The 23,298-nt window shown below is 30.2% G+C and overlaps 4 protein-coding genes across 8 annotated transcripts; 1 reads left to right on the forward strand and 3 right to left on the reverse strand.

The window, feature by feature from the left end:
* Positions 1 to 953: 953 nt before the first annotated feature.
* On the reverse strand, positions 954 to 4,082 carry LOC108468144 (uncharacterized). 2 transcript variants are annotated; one of them, XM_017769010.2, is made up of 5 exons: positions 3,670 to 4,082; positions 2,163 to 2,859; positions 1,842 to 2,079; positions 1,573 to 1,635; positions 954 to 1,191 (listed from the first exon to the last, which is right to left on the reverse strand). In XM_017769010.2, exons 1-5 carry the CDS (start codon positions 4,001 to 4,003, stop codon positions 1,129 to 1,131), a joined length of 1,395 nt encoding a protein of 464 aa, XP_017624499.1. In that variant the 5' UTR covers positions 4,004 to 4,082; the 3' UTR covers positions 954 to 1,128. The 2 variants fall into 2 exon arrangements, with proteins under 2 accessions (XP_017624499.1, XP_017624498.1); XM_017769009.2 differs by having other exon boundaries at positions 2,163 to 2,862.
* Positions 4,083 to 5,609: 1,527 nt separating this feature from the next.
* LOC128279510 (uncharacterized) lies at positions 5,610 to 6,568 on the reverse strand. Its single transcript, XM_053018465.1, has 2 exons — positions 6,106 to 6,568; positions 5,610 to 5,858 (listed from the first exon to the last, which is right to left on the reverse strand). The coding sequence occupies exons 1-2, from the start codon at positions 6,402 to 6,404 to the stop codon at positions 5,783 to 5,785; spliced, it is 375 nt and encodes a 124-aa protein (XP_052874425.1). The 5' UTR covers positions 6,405 to 6,568; the 3' UTR covers positions 5,610 to 5,782.
* Positions 6,569 to 15,512: 8,944 nt separating this feature from the next.
* LOC108469706 (VIN3-like protein 2) lies at positions 15,513 to 19,604 on the forward strand. Of its 4 annotated transcripts, none has more exons than XM_053018043.1 (5): positions 15,513 to 15,675; positions 15,814 to 15,894; positions 17,047 to 17,725; positions 17,795 to 18,099; positions 18,168 to 19,604. In XM_053018043.1, exons 2-5 carry the CDS (start codon positions 15,876 to 15,878, stop codon positions 19,361 to 19,363), a joined length of 2,199 nt encoding a protein of 732 aa, XP_052874003.1. In that variant the 5' UTR covers positions 15,513 to 15,675; positions 15,814 to 15,875; the 3' UTR covers positions 19,364 to 19,604. The 4 variants fall into 4 exon arrangements, with proteins under 4 accessions (XP_052874003.1, XP_052874002.1, XP_017626193.1 ...); XM_053018042.1 differs by having other exon boundaries at positions 15,517 to 15,705; XM_017770704.2 differs by having other exon boundaries at positions 15,518 to 15,705; positions 18,171 to 19,604.
* A 470-nt stretch (positions 19,605 to 20,074) lies between these two features.
* On the reverse strand, positions 20,075 to 22,210 carry LOC108468861 (pectinesterase inhibitor 10-like). Its single transcript, XM_017769719.2, has 4 exons — positions 21,798 to 22,210; positions 21,591 to 21,688; positions 20,426 to 20,496; positions 20,075 to 20,336 (listed from the first exon to the last, which is right to left on the reverse strand). Exons 1-3 carry the CDS (start codon positions 22,072 to 22,074, stop codon positions 20,443 to 20,445), a joined length of 429 nt encoding a protein of 142 aa, XP_017625208.1. The 5' UTR covers positions 22,075 to 22,210; the 3' UTR covers positions 20,075 to 20,336; positions 20,426 to 20,442.
* Between the last annotated feature and the right edge of the window lie 1,088 nt (positions 22,211 to 23,298).

The following is a 23,298-nucleotide window of genomic DNA, read 5'->3' on the forward strand; positions in this document are numbered from 1 at the left end:
ACGAGGAGATTTTGACTTATGTGATCAGTCATCTTGAAAAAAAGAAAAATTTGTCTTGTTTTACACACTAATAACTTCAACAAATTATTTAAAATCCATAATTGGAACATATCCGTATACAACAATCAACCTAAGCTTGAGTGAGTATTTACACTTCAATGACCTATATCCAAGTCAGAAACATAGCTCACCAAATGTGTACCCAATTCTTCATAAGAATGTGATTGGAGCTTGATTAACTTATCTACTATTCCTCCTAATGCAATGCTCTAATTTCATTCATATACTAACATTCATATTCATAGATACCCAACGTATACATCAGAACAACTCTTCTACGACAATACTTTTTACAGCATTGTGTTATGTATATAGATATATATATCGTAGAAATAAAAATAACACACATCTCTTCATCGAATAATAATAATTCATGATGAAAAGATACGTCATTTTCATTAAATTTCAATGAAAAATCCTTTCATTACCACTAATCTCAAATTTCCTCTCCATCCTCGAGTAATCTTCATGTTTTGGCCTATAAAAGGACCTTCCATTGTCTTCTACTCTCACAAGTTTTCTACAACATAAACATACATAGTACAATGGTTAATTTGAATGGATAGCAAATGGGAACCAATTACAGGGGTCTCTGAACTCCAAACTTCAAAAGGAAGGGATGGTAGGGTAGCTGCCAGATCATGAATGCCCCTGGATGCATACATTAGTATGCACTGATATCGGAAGCCAGGCCGAGGATGCGCAGGCTAAGGGTTTGCATGAACCAGGAAACATTTTTACCTTGGATCTTTTTCGGTATTGGAGTGAATGGATCTCGGTTGCTGTTTTCTCCCTTGCTTTTCTGGGATTTTGATCTGCAAATGATAAATAAACTTGCCAAGCCTTCTTAGGAGATTAGTAAAACATATTGTCCAATTAATAACTCAAAAGAATTGGTGTAGAATGGGATCTTTTCTAATTGAATTGTTAAGAAAAGTAAAATTTAAAATTGCATCACCATGTTATTGAAGGGATAAACAAGAAAGCAAAGTAAAAACACACCATTGAAACATGTATGTTACAAAATTTACAGCACAAAGTGGACTAAACTAAACACAATAGCCTTCTTCATCCTTTCTTCTTCTTCACATTGCTTTGCTTTTTTGACTTCCTAAGGCCACCTCCACTCTCCTGTTACAAACAAAAGTCGATTTAATTAAGATACTAGCATAAACCAATGTTCTGGTATACTATATGAAACCACCATTAGATGAACTGGCCAAAAATAAGCCGGCCTAAGACTAAACAGTAGCTATCATATTTAATATTTCTTTAACACTAGAGTAAATATCATTGAGAACTTATCAGTTGACTGAAAACCAAAGGCCAAACCAGTTTGGCATTTTTAGCCTTTGCATAAACTTCAAGATTAATTTCTATAGAACATCAATGCCTTTACAGACCTTGGCCCATGGCATTGCCTCTAAGAAAAGAGGGAAATTAATGGTATTCAAGCTAAGGGCAGGCCAGGGGCCTAAATTTCAGAGAAGTAGAACTGTTTCAATATGTTACCTTCCGATAATGCCTATAGGCCATTTGACCTGACAATTCCTGTCCAGTCCTGGTAATGTAAACCTGCCGCAGAGTACGAGAAGATTAGAATAAGATTTACATTTATCAAAATGAAAATAATGAAGCCAATTTGGTAAATAGAGTTAAAAACGTCTCTTCAAATGCAAATGATTGGTAGTCATAGGTGCATGGGCCACGCATCTATGGTTAGCCATTGATGTGTTACAATAAGAGCAATAAAAATTGAACCGTTAAGAGTTTCAACATACCTTCCTCCCCTCTGGAGATGTATACCAGTGGCCGGCAGGTTGACCGCTAGCATGAACTCTTCTCTTCCCAGCATTCTTCGGAACAGCTCCACTGGTTTTTGGATTTACCCATCCTTCGAAAGCACCATTTTCAGCATTTGGCTTCTTTGATTTGCTGCTTCTACTTGTTGAGCAATTCTTGCCACTGCCTTTCCGAGATCCTCTCTGTTTAGATGATTCTCCTTTGTTGAATTGATTCCTACAGTGACATTAAGCCTATAATGAATAGTGAACAAAGCGAAGTTCAATATAGAAAAACCAATGCATGTAAAAGTTACTCACTTAAAATCCATAATTGAGACAGTAGGTTGTTGATGTCCTCCATTGTCAACCATGCTCAAGGGGGAGAAGAAGGGTAACCGACTACGGACTAAGTTTTGGATCCTTGGATCAGCATGGAAAAAGTAGCGATGTGCTGGAGGCAAGGGATCATCCAAATCCTGAAGCTGCTCCGTCTTTTGGCTCCCGAGTTCCTGTGAAGATAAGTCTGCCTTTCGGCTCCCAAGTTTCTGAGAAGCATTCTTGTCGTTCAAAGATTGAAAATATTCTTTGCATACCTCATCGAATGCAGGTGTTTGAACACAAGAACTATTCATTAGAGAGATATCTTTCCATAAATCCTCATTTTGAGGTGTACCAAATGATGCCTTTCTCTTTCTATCACTGGCTGTAGATTGTTGTTCCTTAGACAGTGGATCGCTTTTACAAGCTCCTTTGCCAGTAAACTCACAGTCAGAGGGATCATCATCAGAGTCAGAGTCAAGTAATTGGAATCTTCGAAGAGGACTGATGGTTAACTTTGGAAATGTCAACCCATCATGGCTGGCCTTTAAACTTGCAGAAGCAGAGGCAACTGATGCTTGTCCCGCTTTCCTTGAACTCGATTGGCTGGAAGATTGAGTGGTTAAAAGCCCGAGTCTCTTCAATGGGATCTTGGAACTGCTACATACAGAATGATACTGTGTTGATGAATCAACATCTGCTAATAAAGATAAAACTTTATAAACTCAGCAAAAATCCGAGTATATAAACAGGGAACACACGCACAAATTACTAATTTACAAACAAAAGATTGGAACCCGATATAAACAGTGAAAATACATGCTTCAAGACTATGTTATCTGAACTCTTCTTTTTTCTTCAAATACCGCTTTCGAGGCATACCCATATCGGACACATATAGGTATACAAGAATCAACCCGAGCTCAAGTAACATAGCTTTAAAATTACTCAACTGCAATAGTAACTACACTTCTACGGACTACTTCCTAGTTAAAATAATAGCTTAAACAATCATCAAATGCTCATTATCCTATGAACCGAATTCAAGTTATTGCTAAGAATGTGATTAGATTTAGATCAACATAGCGACTAATCCTCCGACTGAAATGCTCTTTCACAAATATACTAACGCGCATACCATAGATAGCCTCAGGGAAATCCTTATCGTCTCCATTTATTGACAGTCATTCCACCATAATCAATCTCGGAATATTAGCAGAATAACTATACTTACAACCCCATTAAAATTAAGATATATTCTCTAATCTTTCTTTTGATTCTCAGAAAACTTTCTTTTCCCTTACTCTTTTAATTTCACATTACATCTCTTCTATCTCCACTTTCCCTTCCCAATTTAATTTCCTACTATAGATTACGTAATAAGTCTAAAAAAATAGGAACCCAGAAAATTTAGCTTTAAACGCAAAATGAAAAGCACAACCCACTTTAAATTAAGCAACATATCATCAAAAATGGAAAAATTTGCTAAATAATAAGAAGAAATTACCATTTTTTTCCTGGGATGAAGAGAACTCTTCAATGTCATCGTCCCCGTTATCCCAAACCAACGTCTTTTCTGATTCTTTCTTCGTTGCCGAAGATTCATCGGCGGCCCGACGCAACCGCTTTAAGACGCGAGGTGGGTCGGGTCGAGTATCCGGATCCGAATCCATAACTTGTTCAGACTCGAACTCATCAGCATTTTCTTCGATAATGTTGAAGCTTGCAGAAGGATTCGGAGCAAAGATAGGTTCGAGATGGTCCTCGGCCGGTAACTGGGGCTCCAAATCGGCGTCGAAATCAAGCCCAAGAGAGAACGAAGGAGCATCGAAGTTCGCCATTGAAAGAGCGAAAAATGTTTTTGAGGGTTTTTGGAGGGAGTTCTTAATTTTATATTTGAGACAATTAGGTGGGAAAATTATTGATTAATAAATTAAATTTTGAGACATTTATTATACAATTTTAAAAATTATATGTGGAATATAAAACTATTTTATTTACCAAAAATCATATTAACAAAATTTATTTTGTGTATTTACAAAATTAAAGATTAAAAATGTTCATATTTTTAAATTAAAATTGTAGATTAATTATTATCTTCATTGATATGAGTATCAAATATAACTATGTTTCATATTTATACGTTTTTAATGTACTTAAAGAGTTCTCAAAAGATCGTATCCTCACATTCATATCCAAATTAACATTAGACAAAAGAGTTAACACATGAACTTATAAAAAACAAAGAGTCGGATAAGAACTAGTCTCAACTCCGAGCTTTGTTCTTCTCATTAGAATGTGAAATATATATATATATAGTGAAAATTATTTCTTAAAATTTATTCAACAATCATTATAAGTATTGTGATAAAGAATTTGTTTATAAATTTTATTAAATACATAACCAATGTTCGAGGTATGGTTTTTAGTTGTTTTATTTAAACATTATATAAAAATAATGAAAAGATAAAAATACCATTATAATAATATTAATTATTATTTTAAAAATATTTTATTCATTGTTTGGCTTCGAATTATACCTATTTTCTTATATTAGTAATTAAACTTTTTTGTCTTATTTTCTCGTATTGGGTATTAATAAACAAAAAAAAAAGTAACCAAGTGGATCTTAACTCGGGTGAATGTACCTTAGAGGTCCATCTATTATAGGGACTGATCAAATTAATTCTTCTACTATTAAATGGAATTAGTTTAATATCTATACTATTAAAAAGAATCAAATAAGACTAAATTGGAATAGAATTAAACATTTATTGTTTAAAAATTGGAGTTATTTGATTTTTTTTTAATAACGTAGCTCGTTTAAATTCGTTGAATCCGAATACTCTATGATTTTGTTGGACCAATTGAATGGATAGGTAGCTAAGGAAGCAATTATGAAATTAATATTATCTTAAATTCCCAATGCATGAATGTGATGAAAGTGACTATATCATTAGCAAGTTTACGTTTTGGTCGCTCAATTTCGGAAAGTTAAAAGTTAATAATTGAATTAATTAAAATTTTTCATTTAAATCATTGAACTCTTCAAATGTTTTTATTTAAATCAATAGGTTGTTGAGTTTTTTGGATTAGTATCCATCGACGAGTAGAATAACATACATTGAATACAAGTTGATCTAACGATCAGTGTCAGAAATCAAAGAATGAAGTTGTTTGGACTTTGATTCATAGATTTGTAATATTCAAAGCTGTTTCAAGAAAAAAAAAACTAAGTTGTAGAAGAGAAGAAGAATGAAAGCTTTCAATTAGTGTAAATTGAGCAAACAAAAAAGGGCAAACAACAACAATTTAACAACCTAGTGACTTGAAAAGTTCAATGACCATTTTGTAACTTTTTGAAGTTGAATGACCAAAACGTAAACTTAGTAATAGTTTAATGACATTGAATGTAGTTTACCCAAAAAAAATTCAATTTCTTTGGAGTTTTTTTCTTTCTAAAATGGATAATTTATTGATATGTAAATTTTTACAATAAAAAAAAAGTAGTATAAATATTTGATTGAAAAATTATATCGTAAAAAAATGTCTAACTTAAACCCATCACTTTGAAGGAAACAACTAAAGAAACACGAACATTTCAAACACAAGTCTCGTCATTAGGCATAATCCACTAGACCTTCATGTGTTGGTATGTGAGATATGAATACAACAACCATGTCATTTCTAGTGCACCTTGCAAATCATGTAAAAATATAAAAATCACAAGTTAAACATAAACAAGAATGAGTCACCATGAATTCGAGAAACTCAGGCCACTACTAACTCGAGAGGATTTATTATTCTAAAAAAGACTCCTTTAAACTGAAAAATGACCGCGGTGAAGGAGAAAGAACAAGTGGTAAAAAGGTTATTGACCATCAATCGGTCAAGTAGCCATCGGGGATGGTCAATAAAAAAGAAGGGGCATCAAAACACTTACTTGTTATATTCCTCCGCCACTTGGATATGTGTCATCAAGATAGAAAGTGTTGACCTCCCTTTGATTCCACCTAAGACAATGTCTCGGTTGACCACCTGTCCCTGACCAGAGGAATGACTTCCTTCCATTATCAAGGACAGTCGTTCGATACGCAAGCCCTCTAGGTCCTTGATAATAAGATGAGCTCCTGCTCTTGAGGCGCCCGTTTTGGGCGTTAACACATCTTGAATGCAATAATGGGTCCAATTGGGCATAGCAACTTCATAGTAATTGAATACATAACAAAATGGGCCACACATTGCACGTCCTTCACGCTCTATGTGATGGCAATTTTCCTTGTGTCAACTAGTCATGTAGCGTTAGTGGACAAGAGGACCTTTCCTGTAAATACCCTCCCAACAATAAAGAATAGGTCAATTTTCCAACCCTAAAGTTACTCAGAGCAAATCCCTCCTCTCTCTCAATCAACATGTCCTTTTTTTCCTTTTCAACTTTCCTCCTCTTTAAGTAAATCAGCTTCCACAGAACCACCACTTACTCCTCCCTACCTCCTCTTTTCTCTCCTCCCTTGTTAATTTAGGAATAATATTTGATGTACCATTGGTGCATAAGTCTCATGCACAATCAATGAGTAATAATATAACACATCATTATTAAATTAAACAAAAATGCAAAGAACTTGTAAATAAATACTAAAATATTTAAACATAATTAAATATTAATCATAACTATTATAAATAAATATTAATTACTCTCGAGTTTAGATGTACGATCTCAAATTTAGTGTTCAAGGCTTTAGTATTTTTATAATTAATTGTTTTAAATAAAAATTATCTGTATTTATTTATAAGTCTTCTACTTTTTTTTGTTTTATTTAATGATGAGATGGCATGTTATTATTCATCAATGATGCATAGGAGGATAATGTGTTTCAGTGCAATCGATCTCACGTCCTCAGGTATTGGCAACAATACCTATTCCAATCGAACCAATTTTATATAAAAATTTAAAAATGAATTTAAGCAACTAAAAATTTTAATTTAAATTTTACCCAAAGAAGTGCTTTTCTAAAATACAAATTCATTATTTTTAAAAGAAAATATTTTAACATTCGCCACAAAATCTAATGTATTTTATTATTTTAAAATTAAAATTAAAAACATTTTATATATATATATATATATATATATATATATATATATAGATATTCATGTTCTTTTTAACCATCCATATATTCAACCATCACCAAAATGCTTTTCTCGTATTATCCATATATATATATATATATATATATTAATTTGTGTGTCAGTTCTCGTAAAATAAAATAAAATAAAATAAAATAAATCTCTTATGATATGAAAATAAATTAATTATACCTAAAAATTTAATTAATTAAATAAATGAGCAAGTTGGTAAAGTTAATGTTAATGTGACCATATTCTATATTTTATCTTATTTTTATGAAGATAGTCGGTGCTTAAAATAAAAATCATGGGTTGCTTTCTGTGAAAATTAATATTTGTACTATAGGTATCGGATTCCAACACAGATTCAAATATTTCAAATCCATTTTACTATATTGTTTTTATTTTCTTTTTATTGTAAATAAAAATTAATATAGATTTATTTTGAATTTTCTTTATCATTTCACTAATCAAAGGTTTAATTCTTGTTTTACTGGTAAAATTACATTTTAATTCATTTATTTAATTTTTATTAATATATTCAAATCTATAATAACTTTAAATTTTTAAATATTTGGTTAATAAAATTAAAATTACGTGAAAATCTAGTTAATTATATTTAATTAATATTTAATAATAAATAATAAGGTACCAATTTACCTAAATAAATGAATGAATGAAATATGCATAGTTGTAAATAAGTTTGCATTATAGTTATTTAATTTTAAAAAGTTACAAAATGATCACTGAATTTTTCGAAACTTTTCATTTAAGTCACTGAACTGTTAAAATCGTTACTTTATGGCTTTTCTATTCGCATTATCTGAATCAATCAGAAGCTCTCATTCCCCTTTTATTCTACAATCCAGTTTTTTTTTTAATCATGAAACACTTTTAAATGTCACAAATCTGCAAACCAAAATTCAAACATTTTTCTTCTCCGATCTTCGACACTAACCGTCAGATCAACTTGGATCTAAGGTATGTTCTTTTACTCGTTAAAGGGTATTAATCCATTGTATCGATCATCAAATCGTCGCTTGGAACTTGATAGTTAGACTTTTAAGGGGGGAACCTTAGCAGCCCAGTGACTTAAATAAAACTTTTAAATAGTTCAATGAATTACATGAAAACTTTCGAGTAGTGACTATTTTGTAGTTTTTTAAAGATGAGTGATCAAAACGTAAATTTATTAATAATTTTAATGATCGTAAGTGTAATTTACCTTTTTTTAAAATTACTTTTGGTTTGAGTCATAGTTTAGTTCTTGAACTTGACTGCTTTTTCATGTTGGTGCATAATATTTTTTACGATCAAAATTAATACCCAAACTTGTATTTTATTACACATTTTATCCAATTTAACAATGTTAAAAGAGTGATGACACGACATTTTGAAATTATGTTATATTATCACTTAAAAATTATAAAATTATATAAAATCTAAAAAAAAATTCTAAAATCTAAATATTATTATTGATTATTAATTATTATATACACGTGAAGTTGAAATTGAAATTGAAGTGGGAACCCATTATGGATGGATGAGAAAGGTACGTGACATAAAACAGAAATGCGACCCATGCAATAGGCCATCCATGAATGTTAAATCAACCCTTGTTTTTATGCTCAAAAATCCATTTTATTCACTTCTATATCAATTTATTTCTTCACATATTATTAGAGTTATCCATAATCAGATCCGGCTCTAACAAAAATTTAAGTCTAATGGATAGGTTTGGACCCGATTCGATTTAAAAAATAGAGTTAATTTTATATCTAAGCTCGGTCCAGATAAAAATACTAAAATTTGGACCCAACCGTATTAAAATTATTTTATTTTATTTTTTATATAAAATTTTTAAAAATATAATAATACATTAAAATAAATGTTTCTAGCAAATTGAAAATAAATTTGAAAAAAATCTTTATACTTAAATAATACTAAGATAGGTACAACTTAATAACTAAATGCTTCTAAAATAGTAGCAAAATTAACAATAGAATTAGAGTTATACAATATCCAAACAATAACAACATAATAGTGAAATAATAGCAAAACAGTGGGAAAACAATAGAAATTTTTGTTACAAACTCTGTTGGGTTGGGCCTGGGCAAATAAACATTACTCGAGACCTGACCTGTTTTCTAAATGAGTCTTATTTTTTCTCAAGCACATTTTTTTGAGTTTATATTTTTGTCCAAACTCTCTCACTTTTTAGGCGGACCTGGCATGACCCAGCTTATATACAACTCTAGATAGCATGTTGAAATATTATTTTGTTTAATTTAAAAAAATTTATATTAATTAATAATTCATCATGTGTGAATATATCCAAATTTATTTTAATATATGTACGTATATATGTCGGATCATTGGTCCAATTGCATACTATAATTACCTAAATTTGTATTGGTGATTATATTTGTATATTTTTAAAAAGAACTATGAATTTATTTGGGTTAATAAAAACGATCGAATTAATAAAAAAATTAAAAATCAGTTTCGAAAAATATATAAAGATTAATATTAAAAAAGAAATTCTTAATTTTTAAATAAACTGTCCAATCTGATTTTTCTAACATAACCAAAAAAAATAGTACATTAATTAAATTTGACAGGGACCATGCTATATGTAGAAGTGGTACAAATCAACCACTTTATCTCTTCAATTTAGTATATATAAATATGCCGAGTGTGACTCATATTTTAGATGAAATAGAGCTTACGTCTTAATGAGAAAGAGTTGATAAATAACGTGGTGATGTGTTCTCTACTAAACTGAGTTTTTTTTTTTTCTAATTAAACTCTACTATATTTTCTCAATCTAATTCTTATTATTTTAGGAATATTTTAGTCATATATTCACATGGCTTTTACTAACACTAAAGAGATTGATTCAACAACACAATTAATAGAGAGTTTTGTGAAAATATTGGGAAAATTTTTTATTTTAGGTTCGGGTTTTTTTTTCTCCATCTCGTACCCGTCTTCGGTGGTTTGTTGTTTTAGTGAAGTTTTCTTTACCCGTAACTTTTATCTTCTTTAGAAAGATTTTTCCACGTAAATATTTGTGTGACTATTTTTTCTTTTCTATTTTTCGTTCTTGTTCATTGCTTAATTCGGATTTATCCCAACAAAATATATGAATGAATTGAATACTTTACTACCTATTTCTTGATAAATTTAGTTTATTGTTTAACATCAAATTCTTTTTCGGGATATTTTAATTTATTTTAATGAAAAACTTAATTCAATCATTAAAATTTTAATATTTTGTAAAAACATTATTTATATTATTAATGAAATACACATGAATGGCATGTTGTAAAATAATTAATTATTAGTGAAGAAGAAAATAAATAAATATTGATAATTATGCGTAAATATTACAATATAAATTCAAGAAAGTGTTTGAAAAGGAAAATCGAATTATAGATTCAATTATTGATAATTTTTAATTGAATAAATCCACTACAAGTTAAATTAATTAAACATGTGATTGTGATATTAAATAAATATTAAATAGTTAATTATTAAACCTGTTTTGACTTAAGGTTATTTAATTAAGAGCTCAAAGATCCAAAGCTCACTATTTACAATAAAAAAATTAGTAATTATTATTATATCGATTAAATCATTTTTTTTTATTTTTTGAGAAAATAAGCGGCTAACCGCTTATAGACGACAAGTTCTTGGCCTTGCCACTTCAATAATATCATCCTTGATTAATCTCATGGAAGTAGGAGGAGGGACCCTAATACTTTCTGTTACAAACCCATGTCTTGGTGCCTAAGTAGTAAGAAAATCAGCACAGCAGTTTCCCTCTCGAAAAATGTGGATGACGTTACATAAAGACGACAACGACATTAGCTGCTCACACTTCTTAATGGTGGGAGCAAAAGGATCACAATTTCTACCAATTATTTAACCTGCGATTTATTTATGTATGATTAAAATATGTTATTAATTCATGTACTTTGATAAAATTTGAGATTTAATCATTATACTTAAAAAGTTAAAATTTTAATTTTTAATTTTTTTTAATTTAAAAATTTCAGTCCAGTTATTAATTTTGTAAGCATTTTCTGTCAAAAATTGTCAACTTGAAAGTTTGATTAGGTTGTCTCCATATGACATTGTATATGATTGATGAAAACCAAACATGTTAAATTGACAAATTTTAACAGAAATTACCAACAACAATAATAATTAGTGTGGGGTTTTTAAATTGAAGAAATAGGAGGATTGAATTCTTAACTTTTAAAGTATAAGGATCAAATCTCAAATTTTATACGAATATAGAGACTAATAACACATTTTAACCAGAAATTATTTTATGAACCATTCCTACCACATCATCCATGGTCTTTTTTCAAAAATGACCTTAAACCCTAAACCTGAGCCCTGAATCCCACCTTGATCTTGAACCATAAAAACTCAAACTCAAAGTTTAGGGTTTGGATTTAAGTTCAGGGTTAAAAAAATTTAAATTATGTGTCAATGGCATAAAAAAATTACTGAAATATCATTAAATAATTAAAAAGTGACTATCGATGATGTGTTAGGAAGAGTCTATAAAATATTTTTTTTTTCATTTTAACATATATAAAGAGAATTGGATAAACTTAATTTTCGATTCAATTAGACTTATTTTTTTAATAAGATTTCTATGAAAATGAATAAACTAATTGATTAATTGTATCAAAGTGAACCACAAAAAATTGGCATGTTGAGTACGTACTTCAAAGCAACTTGCAAAACTCAGTTTTGAGGTTTTCTTTTTTGGTCCCCCACCTCTTTTCAATTTTTCCCTTTTTTTTTTCCTCCTTTAGTTTTCCATCTTCTCTATATGAGATAAAATTAGGATCAAGAAAAAAAATCAATCCGAATCAAAATGTTTGAATGATTTTTGTTCACAAGTAAAGAAAAAATTTACATTTACACAAACCTAATCTAATTATTTTTATCCAATTTATTGATTTAACTTTTTATGATTTAAAGTAAATAATTTTATTTACAATAGTGAAAATCATTTTAAACACTATATGTGAATTATCAATTGTTTTTATTTACATGAAACTTTTTAGAGTTATTTATGAATTTTTTGAAACTTTAAAATTAATATCCAATTGTTAGAAAACAAAGCTCGTTTTGAATTAATCTTTTATAAATATAAGTGAATTTAGATAAATTTTAAACCGAATGAACTTAAATAAATATAAAATATATTAATATCATTATTAAACCTAACCCGATCTATCATCACTTTAGCCACTTATTATATCACCCTCATGTTATTAAATGTTAAAAGTAAAGAATTAATCCATTCATTGTATTTAATGAAACAATTGATTAGAAATGGGAAAATATCATTAGATTTTCTTTTATGGTTTTGTCAAAGAAAAATTCCACACTATTTATTTCCTTTATTATTTAATATATTTATATTATTATTTAAATTTTTATTGAATTAATGCCATCTTCAATCAGGTTGTCAATTCGATTAGAAAAATTATGAAAAGTCTTCCTAATTAAAATAAGTTATATTATTTGATGGTATTTTAATTTTTTATTTAGAAAAATCAATAAAAAATCAACCCGAACAAATTGTATTAATAAAATTTTAATTTACCACACATCTAAAGCTTCATTTAGATATTTTTTTTTATACATTTTAATTATCTCCATCAATTGTATGTCTATACTATTATTTAAGCTCTTGATCGAGTTGGTGTTAGTCTCAATCGGGTCAGCAACTGGATTAAGAAGTTACAGGAATGCCCTTTTGTAATTAAAATAAACAATATTATTTAAGGGTATTTTAATCTTTTCATTTTAAAAATCAATTAAAATATACGCACGATAAGATTTGAACCCACACCAATTACATTAATAAAACATTTAATTTACCATTTAGCTAAAATTTTTATTTTTATATTTTATACAATTTTAATTTTAGTTCGCATACTTTATTACCTTCATTAGTTGTATATCTATATTTATACTATTATTTAGACTCTCGATTGATAAAAATATTTGTACCCACAAAATTGCATTAATAAAATATTTAATTTACCATTCAACTAAAAAAATTATATATATTTTTATACATTTTAATTTTATTATGCACATTTTTTTATCTTCATCAGTTGTAAATATTGACTATATTATTAATAAAACCATTGATTGAGTTGGTATTACAAGATAACCATTGATTGACTATATTATTTAAGGTATTTTAGTCTTATTTAAGGTATTTTAGTCTATTCATTTATATATATATATAGTGGGATTTAGACCCTCACCAAATGGAGTAGTAAAACCTGAAATTTACCACTCAATTAAAGCTTGATTTTGAATTATTTTTTTCACATTTTTTAATATGCACAATTTATTATATCCACCAATCATATCTATATTATTAATAAAACCCCGACTAAGTTGATATCACGGGTTAACTAAAGACCAACTCGGTTAGGTAATTAAGAGAATTCTCTTTGTAATTAAAAAGTAATATTATTTTAACGATATTATTGAATGTATTATAACCTTTTCACTTTAAAAATCAATAATATATATAGTGAAACTTGAACCATCACCAATTACATTAGAAAAATCTTTAATTTACTATTCAATTAAAACTTTATTTTGATAATTTTATACATTTTAATTTTATTATGCACATTTTATTACATCAACCGGCTCTATATTTTAATAATGCATTTGACTGAGTTGGCATCAAATGTTAATTTGACATTGATGACAACACCATAATTAACAATTTAATTTAATTTTTTTAATAACGTACATATTTCAATTAGTTTCAAACCTTATATTTTGTTATTTATTGTTTTTTTTTTATGAAAAGAAATGATACTCAAGCTAGTTACAAAAACTAACTTATCTCTCGTAACAGGGAGACCTCATACAAGCACATATCATATGAATTATGGTGAGTAAGTTTAACCAGTCTATCTGCATATTAGTTTTCCTATCTAGAGATGATGAATATGACATGACTAAAACACTCCAACAGTTGATGAGTTCTTTGGGCTAATGCAGAATTAGAATCTTTAAAAGTCTTCTCATAAACACACACTTGATAGTTATTTTTTGTTTGTTATTTTTAAACACACATTTGTGTTCAAAATTTGTGATTTCCACACGCGTATAGAATTTATAGTATTAATAATGTATTTGATTGAGTTGGTGTTACAAGTTAATTCGACACCGACTCATAAACAATTTAATATAATTTTTTAATTTTATTATCGTACATATTTTATGTATTATTTTATTAATTAGTTCAAAATCATACATTTTATTATTTATTGTATGTTTTTTAAATACACATTTGTATTCTATATTTATGGATTCCACACACATACACGTGTGATGAGATTTTTAGTTTATTTTAGGTCGGTTTGGATGGGAGATATATTTATTTGCGATTAGTGTAAAAATAACAGTGACGATGATATTAAATACTATAATGATTCTGTAGTGTGAAATAAAAAGTAAGTTAAACAAACCACACCGTACCCCACTGCTCATCCAAGCCCACTCAAGTGTTTTACTGAATTGCTGTCACATAATTATAAATTACTAAAATACCATCCATATATAAATTAAGTTATATTTTTACGAGAAATTTTTTTTGAACAATCTCATTATAGATTTTGATCATATATGCTCTTTTTAGCACAACGTCTAGAATTACCCGTAACCTCTCTCCAACTCATAAATAGAAAGATAATGCGCTTCAACGCACTTGAACTCACATTTTTATATACTGACAATAATATCGATGTTAATCACGAACACCGCACATGATAAATAAATAATTTTATCACTATAATCAAAATATCAATTGATTTTTATGTAAATTTTAAATAAATAAATTATTCATTAATTATTTTTGCTATGCCATAATCTTTTTTTTTTTAAATTATATTTGATAATTACATAAAATTTTGACTAGCTGACTTGAATTTTAAACTAAGGCAAAATTATACCACGACCATTTTTCTTAATAGACAAAACTCGAAATTAAAAATTTTATTTTAAAGACTTCAAACACCAACTCGAAATAATAAATAATAATAATAATATTATTATTATTATAATTATTAATTATCACGTCTTCTCCTCCTCGAATCTCCCATGAAATTAAATATGTATATATATATAAAACCCACAACGAAAAGCTAGGACCCATTTAATAGTATAATATAATATAAAATATTATCTGTTTCCATTTTTTGCAGAAAAAATTATATTAATAAGTAGAAAAAGAAAGGGTGAAGGAATAGATAAAAAAAGAAAAGAGAGGCTTTTAAACACTCAACCAACCCCAAAACTTTCAGTCATGGATTCTTTTTTGGTGTGGCTGAATTTCAAGCCTCTTTTCTTGGTGGAAATATTTATTGATTTCTTTATTTTATTTTCACTACTATTTCTTTGTTCTAATTATAGTGGGGTTTTTTTTTAATTGAAAGTTCCTTTTTTGTTGTGGTTTCAGGCTTAGAAAATTTGGGGTTTTGATTGTAATGTGGGTTTTGTGTTGAGTGCTTTCCTATTGCCATGGATTCCTCTTTTGAAGGTAAAGAGAATTTGGGTTTTTTTTTTTGAGTGATATGTAATCTGGGTTTTAGTGCTTTCTTATTGCTTTAGCTATTATTTCTAAGGATTCCTCTTTTGAATGTAATTTTTTTTCCTTCTTTGGATTTTCTTAGTGATATGTAATCTGGGATTTGGGGTTTTTTTTTTTTTTTTTTGTTTCTCATCTATGGTTTATTTAAGGTCTTAAAGGTTAGATCTTTTGCATGCTGGTCAAATTGTTTCAGTTTTTATTTTTTAATTTTTTAATTTTTATTTTCACTTCAGTAAAGATTTTCTCTTTAAACTTAGTTTTCAGCTAAAAGATGCTTTTTTAAATTTTCTTTTTCCGTTTGTGGATATTTGGTACCATATTGTCTTTTTTGACATTTCTTCATCATATTTGATACATTAGTTTCTTACTAATTCACTTTGGTCAACTGGTGGATGAATTTGACTGTTCATTTACTTTCATTCATTGTATTATATTAATGTATGCTTGGCCTTCGGTTTACGTCGGAATACAGCTATGTGTTGGACATGAGTATGTTTGATTTTTTCCCCTGTAGAGTCACGTCTTCATACTCATGTTCATTCACACTTATATGTATGTATATATCTATATATATATATATATATATATCCTCTCCAAGGCATGTCCCCGTACTTGTGTCCGTGTATATATATATATATAGACAAAAGTGAATGGCAATAGGTTGTAAAAGGTCAAATAGCATTGTGTTCAATCCCTTCCTTGAACTGTGATGTTAGTAATCCACGGTGTTCGGTGTAGTTCAGAATGTACTTTTTCTAATGCAAGTCAATTATGAGTTTTCCTGTTTTAGAACAGAGTGGATCGGAATTTACTTCGATTAATATAGATCATTCGACCTTCCTGAATGACTTCCATAATTGGTTGATAACACTGACTACGTAACGGCAATTCTCTGAGTTCTTGTTGATTTTCTTTTTCTTGTTCTAAATTTGGTAATCTTGTCAGTATTGCCGTTGTTGTGTGTGAAGTGCATGACAAATTTCTTGTATTTTTCTGACATTTTGTCGAGTTGATATTAGTATTAGGATCTTTTGTCCCTTTAGGACTTTCTTGTGCTAACTCTTGTTAACTCGCAATTTTATGTTTTTCCTTTCGCTTTAGGAGTTGCGCTCGATCCATCAAAATGTAGTAAATTGAGCATGGATGAAAAACGAGAACTTGTATATGAATTATCAAAGAGGACAAGTAGAGCCTCTGAAATGCTACAATCATGGAGCCGCCAAGAGATTTTACAAGTCCTATGTGCCGAGATGGGGAAGGAAAGGAAATATACCGGTTTGACTAAGCTTAAAATTATTGAAAACTTGTTGAAAATTGTAGCCGAAAAGAATTCAGGGGATCATGAAGGTGTGACGGATCCCGAATCACATTCATCCCTATCAAGTGGCTCGAGATTATCCAAAAGGCAAAGGAAAGCTGATTATCCTTCTCGACTGCCTATTCCAGTTAATGATCCTGTAATCCGTAATGGCAGCAATGACATGATTAATGCTATTTTTTGCAAAAACTCGGCTTGCAAAGCTACCTTGAGACAAGACGATACGTTTTGCAAGAGGTGTTCATGCTGCATCTGTTATAAGTTCGATGACAATAAGGATCCTAGTCTATGGTTAATTTGCAGCTCGGAGCCTCCTTTCCTGGGAAACTCTTGTGGCATGTCATGTCATCTTGAGTGTGCTTTAAAACATGAAAAGTCCGGTATTGGTAAAGATAAACAACATGCTGTTCTTGATGGGAGCTTTTATTGTGTAGCATGTGGGAAAGTAAATGATTTGCTTGGGTAATTACTACAAACGAACCACCTATAATTACGTATTTTTTTACTATTAATGTCTCATTTATTCATTAGGTGCTGGAGAAAACAACTTATGGCTGCAAAAGATACAAGGAGGGTCGACATTCTATGTTATCGTGTTTCTTTAGGCCAGAAACTTCTTAATAGGACTGAAAAATATCGTAAGATTTCGGAGATTGTTGATGAAGCTGTTAAGTTGCTTGAAGCTGAGGTTGGTCCATTAACTGGTTTGCCCGTTAAGATAGGTAGGGGTATAGTCAATAGGCTTTCTTCAGGACCTGAAGTTCAAAAACTATGTTCTTTAGCTGTGGAATCACTGGACAAAATGTGTTTCGATACTATCTCACATTCGATACCAGGTAATGTTTAGTTTGTAGAACTCTTAGTTAAACACGTTTTTGTGTATAAACTCGTCTGACATTTTCAGCAGGTTCATGTTTGACTTCACCAGCAATAGTACGTTTTGAAGATGTTCGTCCGACTTCTGTTACTGTGATTGTGGGTACTGAAGGACCTTTAGCGAGCACTATTATCGCTTACACCTTATGGCATCGCAAGGCTCATGATCGGGATTACCCTGCTAAATCGACTTGTATCATGTTTGTGCCGAAGACCAGGTTTGTTGTCATGGGGCTAACTCCAGCTACGGAATATCATTTCAAAATCGTGTCATTTGATGGTACAAGAGAGTTCGGTCCGTGGGAAGTTCCGATTTCAACAAGATGTAGTGTTGATGAAGGCCCGGGCTGCCCGATGATGGAGAGAAGCCAAAGCCCCACAACCAATTGTAGCAGCCTTTCGAATCCTTCTTCAGTGGAGGACGAAACTAATAACATTACTCCGTACAGTGATCAGAATGATGACCGGGCAGACAATTACATTACGTATTGCAAGGACACAGGTAAAATTGTTTCCACAAGTTTATCGAAAGGTACTATCAACTGCACTGTCCTTGGTGAAGATGGAATTCCGGAAGAAGTTCCTATGTTAGGTGAGGAACGTGCAATGGAGATAGTTGGTCCGATTCTTGATTCCGATGCATTAATTGTTGAGAAAAATCCCACATCTGAGGACCGAATTACTGAGGAGACAAGCACTGATAATGGCTCTGACACCCCGGTTGAGACTGATACCGAGCATTTACCATTTGTCGGTTGTTCGGAAGCTGGGTTACCAATCACTCCCTGCAGGATGGAAATGGTAAAAAACATACAAGGAAGAAGTGGAAGATCGAAGTCTAGCAACAAGGAAGCCGAGGATGGGACAGGGAAAGGAGAAGACCCTCAAGACGGAAGCACCTCAAAGAAGAAAACCGGAGAACGACAAGACGAGGAATGCATGGAAAATGGTCTCTCAGATACAGATTTTGAGCATTACGTGAAGGTAATCAGATGGTTAGAATGCAAAGGACATATCGAAAAGAACTTCAGACAGAAATTCCTCACCTGGTACAGCTTAAGAGCAACCCCGCAAGAAGTGAGGATCGTGAAAGTATTCGTTGATATCTTCATTTCTGATCCAGCATCTCTTGCGGAGCAGCTTGTGGACACATTCTCCGATTGTATCTCCAGCAAAGGATCATCCGTAGTACCTGCTGGCTTTTGCATGAAGCTTTGGCATTGACATGAACAGACTGTTGCCGAGCAGTGAGCTACATGTTTCTGAGTGCAAAACCGGATTAAAGTCTGTGTTCGGCAATAATTCTTTAGACCCACAACATTCTTGAGTTAGTTGCTTTTGTCATTGTTATGATCATGTAAGAATTGCCAGAATCGTCTTCTTATCTTTTTACAAAAACACTTTGTTGGTTCATTCACCCAGGTTTTTTAAGTTATTTTCTAATGGTATTTCCATTTCATGTTAATTGAGTTGCAAAACTTTTAACATATTCAATTTTTTATAGTAAAAAATAAATAAATTTAGACCAGTTTTTATGGTTCTATTGGTTGAACCGATTTTTGCCCCGGTTCAAATAATCTCCAATGTACCAGACAGAATTGATTATCGGTATCGGTTCAATTGATTTGATTGATTAAACTCAATTATGAGTTTTTTTTACAAAATTATCATTTAACTATTAATAAATCTCTTTTGGTCATTCAATTAAATTTCTCTTTTGATCATTCAATTATAAAAATTACAAAATAATCGTTTTAACTATTTAATTTTATTTTTTTATCACCCAACTTTCTTCAAATTAATCAAGTCGAACTTTTGAGTTTAGATCAGAATTCCCGGTCTAGTTCTCGATTATCTCTTTAAACCGGTCCGAAATAATTTAAAATAAGATCATCATATCAATTGCCTGTATGCATATACATATGAATGAGAAACTTAAGCAACAAAATGATGCATTTCAATAATATAACAACAGATACAAGAACATGTCCTCCACAGTTTATAGCAAATCTCAAATGCTAGAGAGATTAACTTGGTAACCCTAATACACAAACAAGCTCAGTTAGCTACTATAGTATAAGGAAGAACATAAGCACATACAATCCTGATCCGATCCCGAGACATCAAACGAAGTTCCCTTTTTGGACCCGGACATCTTTCGACCACAAACAACAACCATCCTTACTCAGTGCAAGTTCTGCAGAAACAGCGAAACCCACGATATAACCTCGAGAAAGGATAACATTAGAAAATGTAAAAGGCGAGACGGTTCAGGGTCTTCATTACCGGGGACGAGAAGTATGCTACACACTCTGTATTTTGCTTGATATTTCTTTCACTTTTACACCTTCCTTTTCCTGTAATAAAATGATTCAAGACGTTAAATGATGTCGATATCCTAAGTATTGAGTAACTACGAGCGATAGTAACGACAAGAAGTGAACTTAACATAGCGAAAATGATAATATGAACAGCTTTTTTCGCATTGGCACATCAATGTTACTTTCGTGCTGTGTCTGTGATATAACTAAAAGCAAAGCACTGTAATAGGCTTAATGAACCTATAGACATTAAGTCGATAATGTAAAAGCATTGCAAACTATATATAGTTGTTAGATCTAATTATAGCTTTAGTCTCTCTACTATATTGAAAATAGGAATTTAATCCCTCTACTTTAATGTGATCCTCAAACTGAAAATACTGTTAAAGTGCTAACGATATTAACTGTTAATTCATAACAATGTTTATAATGTTAACAAATTCATGGAAATCCACTTCAACAGTTGACAGTGTTATCGATTTGGACCTACTAGTAATATTACAAAAGTAGATCAAATTATGCCAAATTAAAATAAAGGATTGAATCACAAATTTCAATATAGTATGGGAACTAGAACCATAATTGGACCCTTTTTTTTTTTTGGTTATATCTCTATTATAATACAATACATACCATTGTTTATAACAAATGAAACAAATTGCTTATAAGCTACTTCACAAAGTACCTTAAGAAATACTTTGATTTCATTTCACCAAACTACCAAACTTAAAGGAGCTTAAAAGTTGGTTCTAGTCCCTTTACTATGATGAAATTAGAGATTTAATCCAAATACTTTAATGTATCATGACTTGGTCCTCTACTTTTATAATATAATATTATTAGTAGGTTCAACTTAATCACACAGTTAGGCCATGTGAAAATCCAATTAGTCATATTCTATCAGTAATAAATTGATATGTTGAAATGCTTAAAACTGTTTCTAAAATTCTACTAATAGTCCAAATAGCAATATAAAAGTAAATTTCGCATTAAAGTAGAGGAGTTAAATCCTAAATTTCAACATAGTACAAGGACTAAAATTATAAATATACCAAAGTCATGATCCGGAAAAAACAAAAAAATTTCCCGAGAAAATGCAACAACAAAAGGAATATTTTATGAACACTTACCAATCCCTTGCTCTCATAATAATCGTCCAATGCCCATTGATACTTGGACTGATTTAAGCCGAACCAACGAGCTAAATGGTCATCCAAGCTTGAATGAGCTACAAACAAACAATCAAAAACATTAACAAAGGAGAAAAAATGAATTGTTTATGATTTAAACCCATAATTGAACCAAAAAAAAAACAAGGAAAGAAACAGTAGAGATACCGTTTTGGAGTTTGAAGGCAGCGTTTTTGAAGAAACCCAGAAATGAACCGTCGGAAAGGGATTGGGAAGTAAGGAAAGACTTGTCGAACTGTTGGGGAGGTGGCTGGACAGGCGGCGGAGCAGAAGGAGAAGGAGAAGGCGGCGCGGCCTTCTTGGGAGAGTGAAAAACAGGAGGGTCAGTTGGAGAAGGGGTTGACGGAGGGGTAACGAAGACGGTGTAAGGGCCGATCTTGCTGATCATCGGCGGTGGAATCGAAGGATCTTTTTTGATTGGCATTTTTTAGTGAAACAGTATTGAGAGAAAAAAGAGAAAAAGTAAAGCTTAGAAGCAGAGTGTCAGTGTCACGAAACCCAAATGGGGGAGAAGATGGATGCTGTTTGTTTTTAGTCTCTCTGTCACTCATTGTACTTTTATGCCTTTTTTTTAATATTATATTTATTATTCAGAAAAATAATCAATCTAAAGAATAATTTAGGGACTTGAATTTTGTAGTTTATTTTAATTTGGTCCTCAAACTTTTTTATTCATATTAGCTTTAGACTTGATATTTTTAAATTTTGGTCTGTGATTATATAATACTTTTTTTATTCATATCAGTCCCTAACATGGATTAAAATTGAAGAAAAAAAAGTGAAATTTAAAAGTTAATGTGGATTAAAAAAGATTAAAACTAAATTGAAATTCTTTTATCAGATTCAGGGATTAAATGTTAATTTATCTCAATAATTTATGTTTTAAAGAATAATTATCTGAATAAAAGGTCAATTTTTCCTCTTTTCCGAAAAGAGACAATTAATGGTTTTTATCAGGAAAAGTTAACATAAAACGAATCTGTTCCAATCAGGTCCCAAAACAAAAAGCCAATTAAGAAGTGATAATTTTAATCCATATCCAAAAGTGTTAGATTTAATTATAAAAAGAATTAGTAATTTAGAGAGGGTTTGGATGAGACTGTATTTACTTACAGTTATTGTAAAAGTAATAGTGATAGTAAAATTAGATACTGTAATGATACAGTAAAGTATGACAAAAAATAAGCTAAACTTATCGCACCGCACAGTCAAATCCACCCTTAAACTTGTAAAATTCAAAACTTGGCTGAAATGATTCAAATAAATAACTCAAAATTCTGAAATCAAAATAAATTTAATTTAAATAATTAAACCCTTAATCAAAATTTTCCAAAAAAACAAAGCTAAAATTATTGACCAAAAATTTAAAACTAAATTAACTCGAAATTATTATCAAATTTAAATATCTTTTAACACTTCAATAATTTATAAAACTAATTATCTTATTTTAAATTTTTATATTTATTCAATTTTAAGTGTGAATGTAAAAATCAAATCATTTTATATATTTTATTATATATACGAACATATACAAAAATTAAATTAAATAATTCAATTTTTATACAATAATAAGACATTACAATCTCTAAAAGAAAACGTGATATGGCACATAATTTTTAAAAGAAAACATAAATTCAAACTTCAAAGA

Source organism: Gossypium arboreum, chromosome 8, assembly GCF_025698485.1.
Source record: "Gossypium arboreum isolate Shixiya-1 chromosome 8, ASM2569848v2, whole genome shotgun sequence".
In the NCBI taxonomy this organism is placed as follows: Eukaryota; Viridiplantae; Streptophyta; class Magnoliopsida; order Malvales; family Malvaceae; genus Gossypium; species Gossypium arboreum.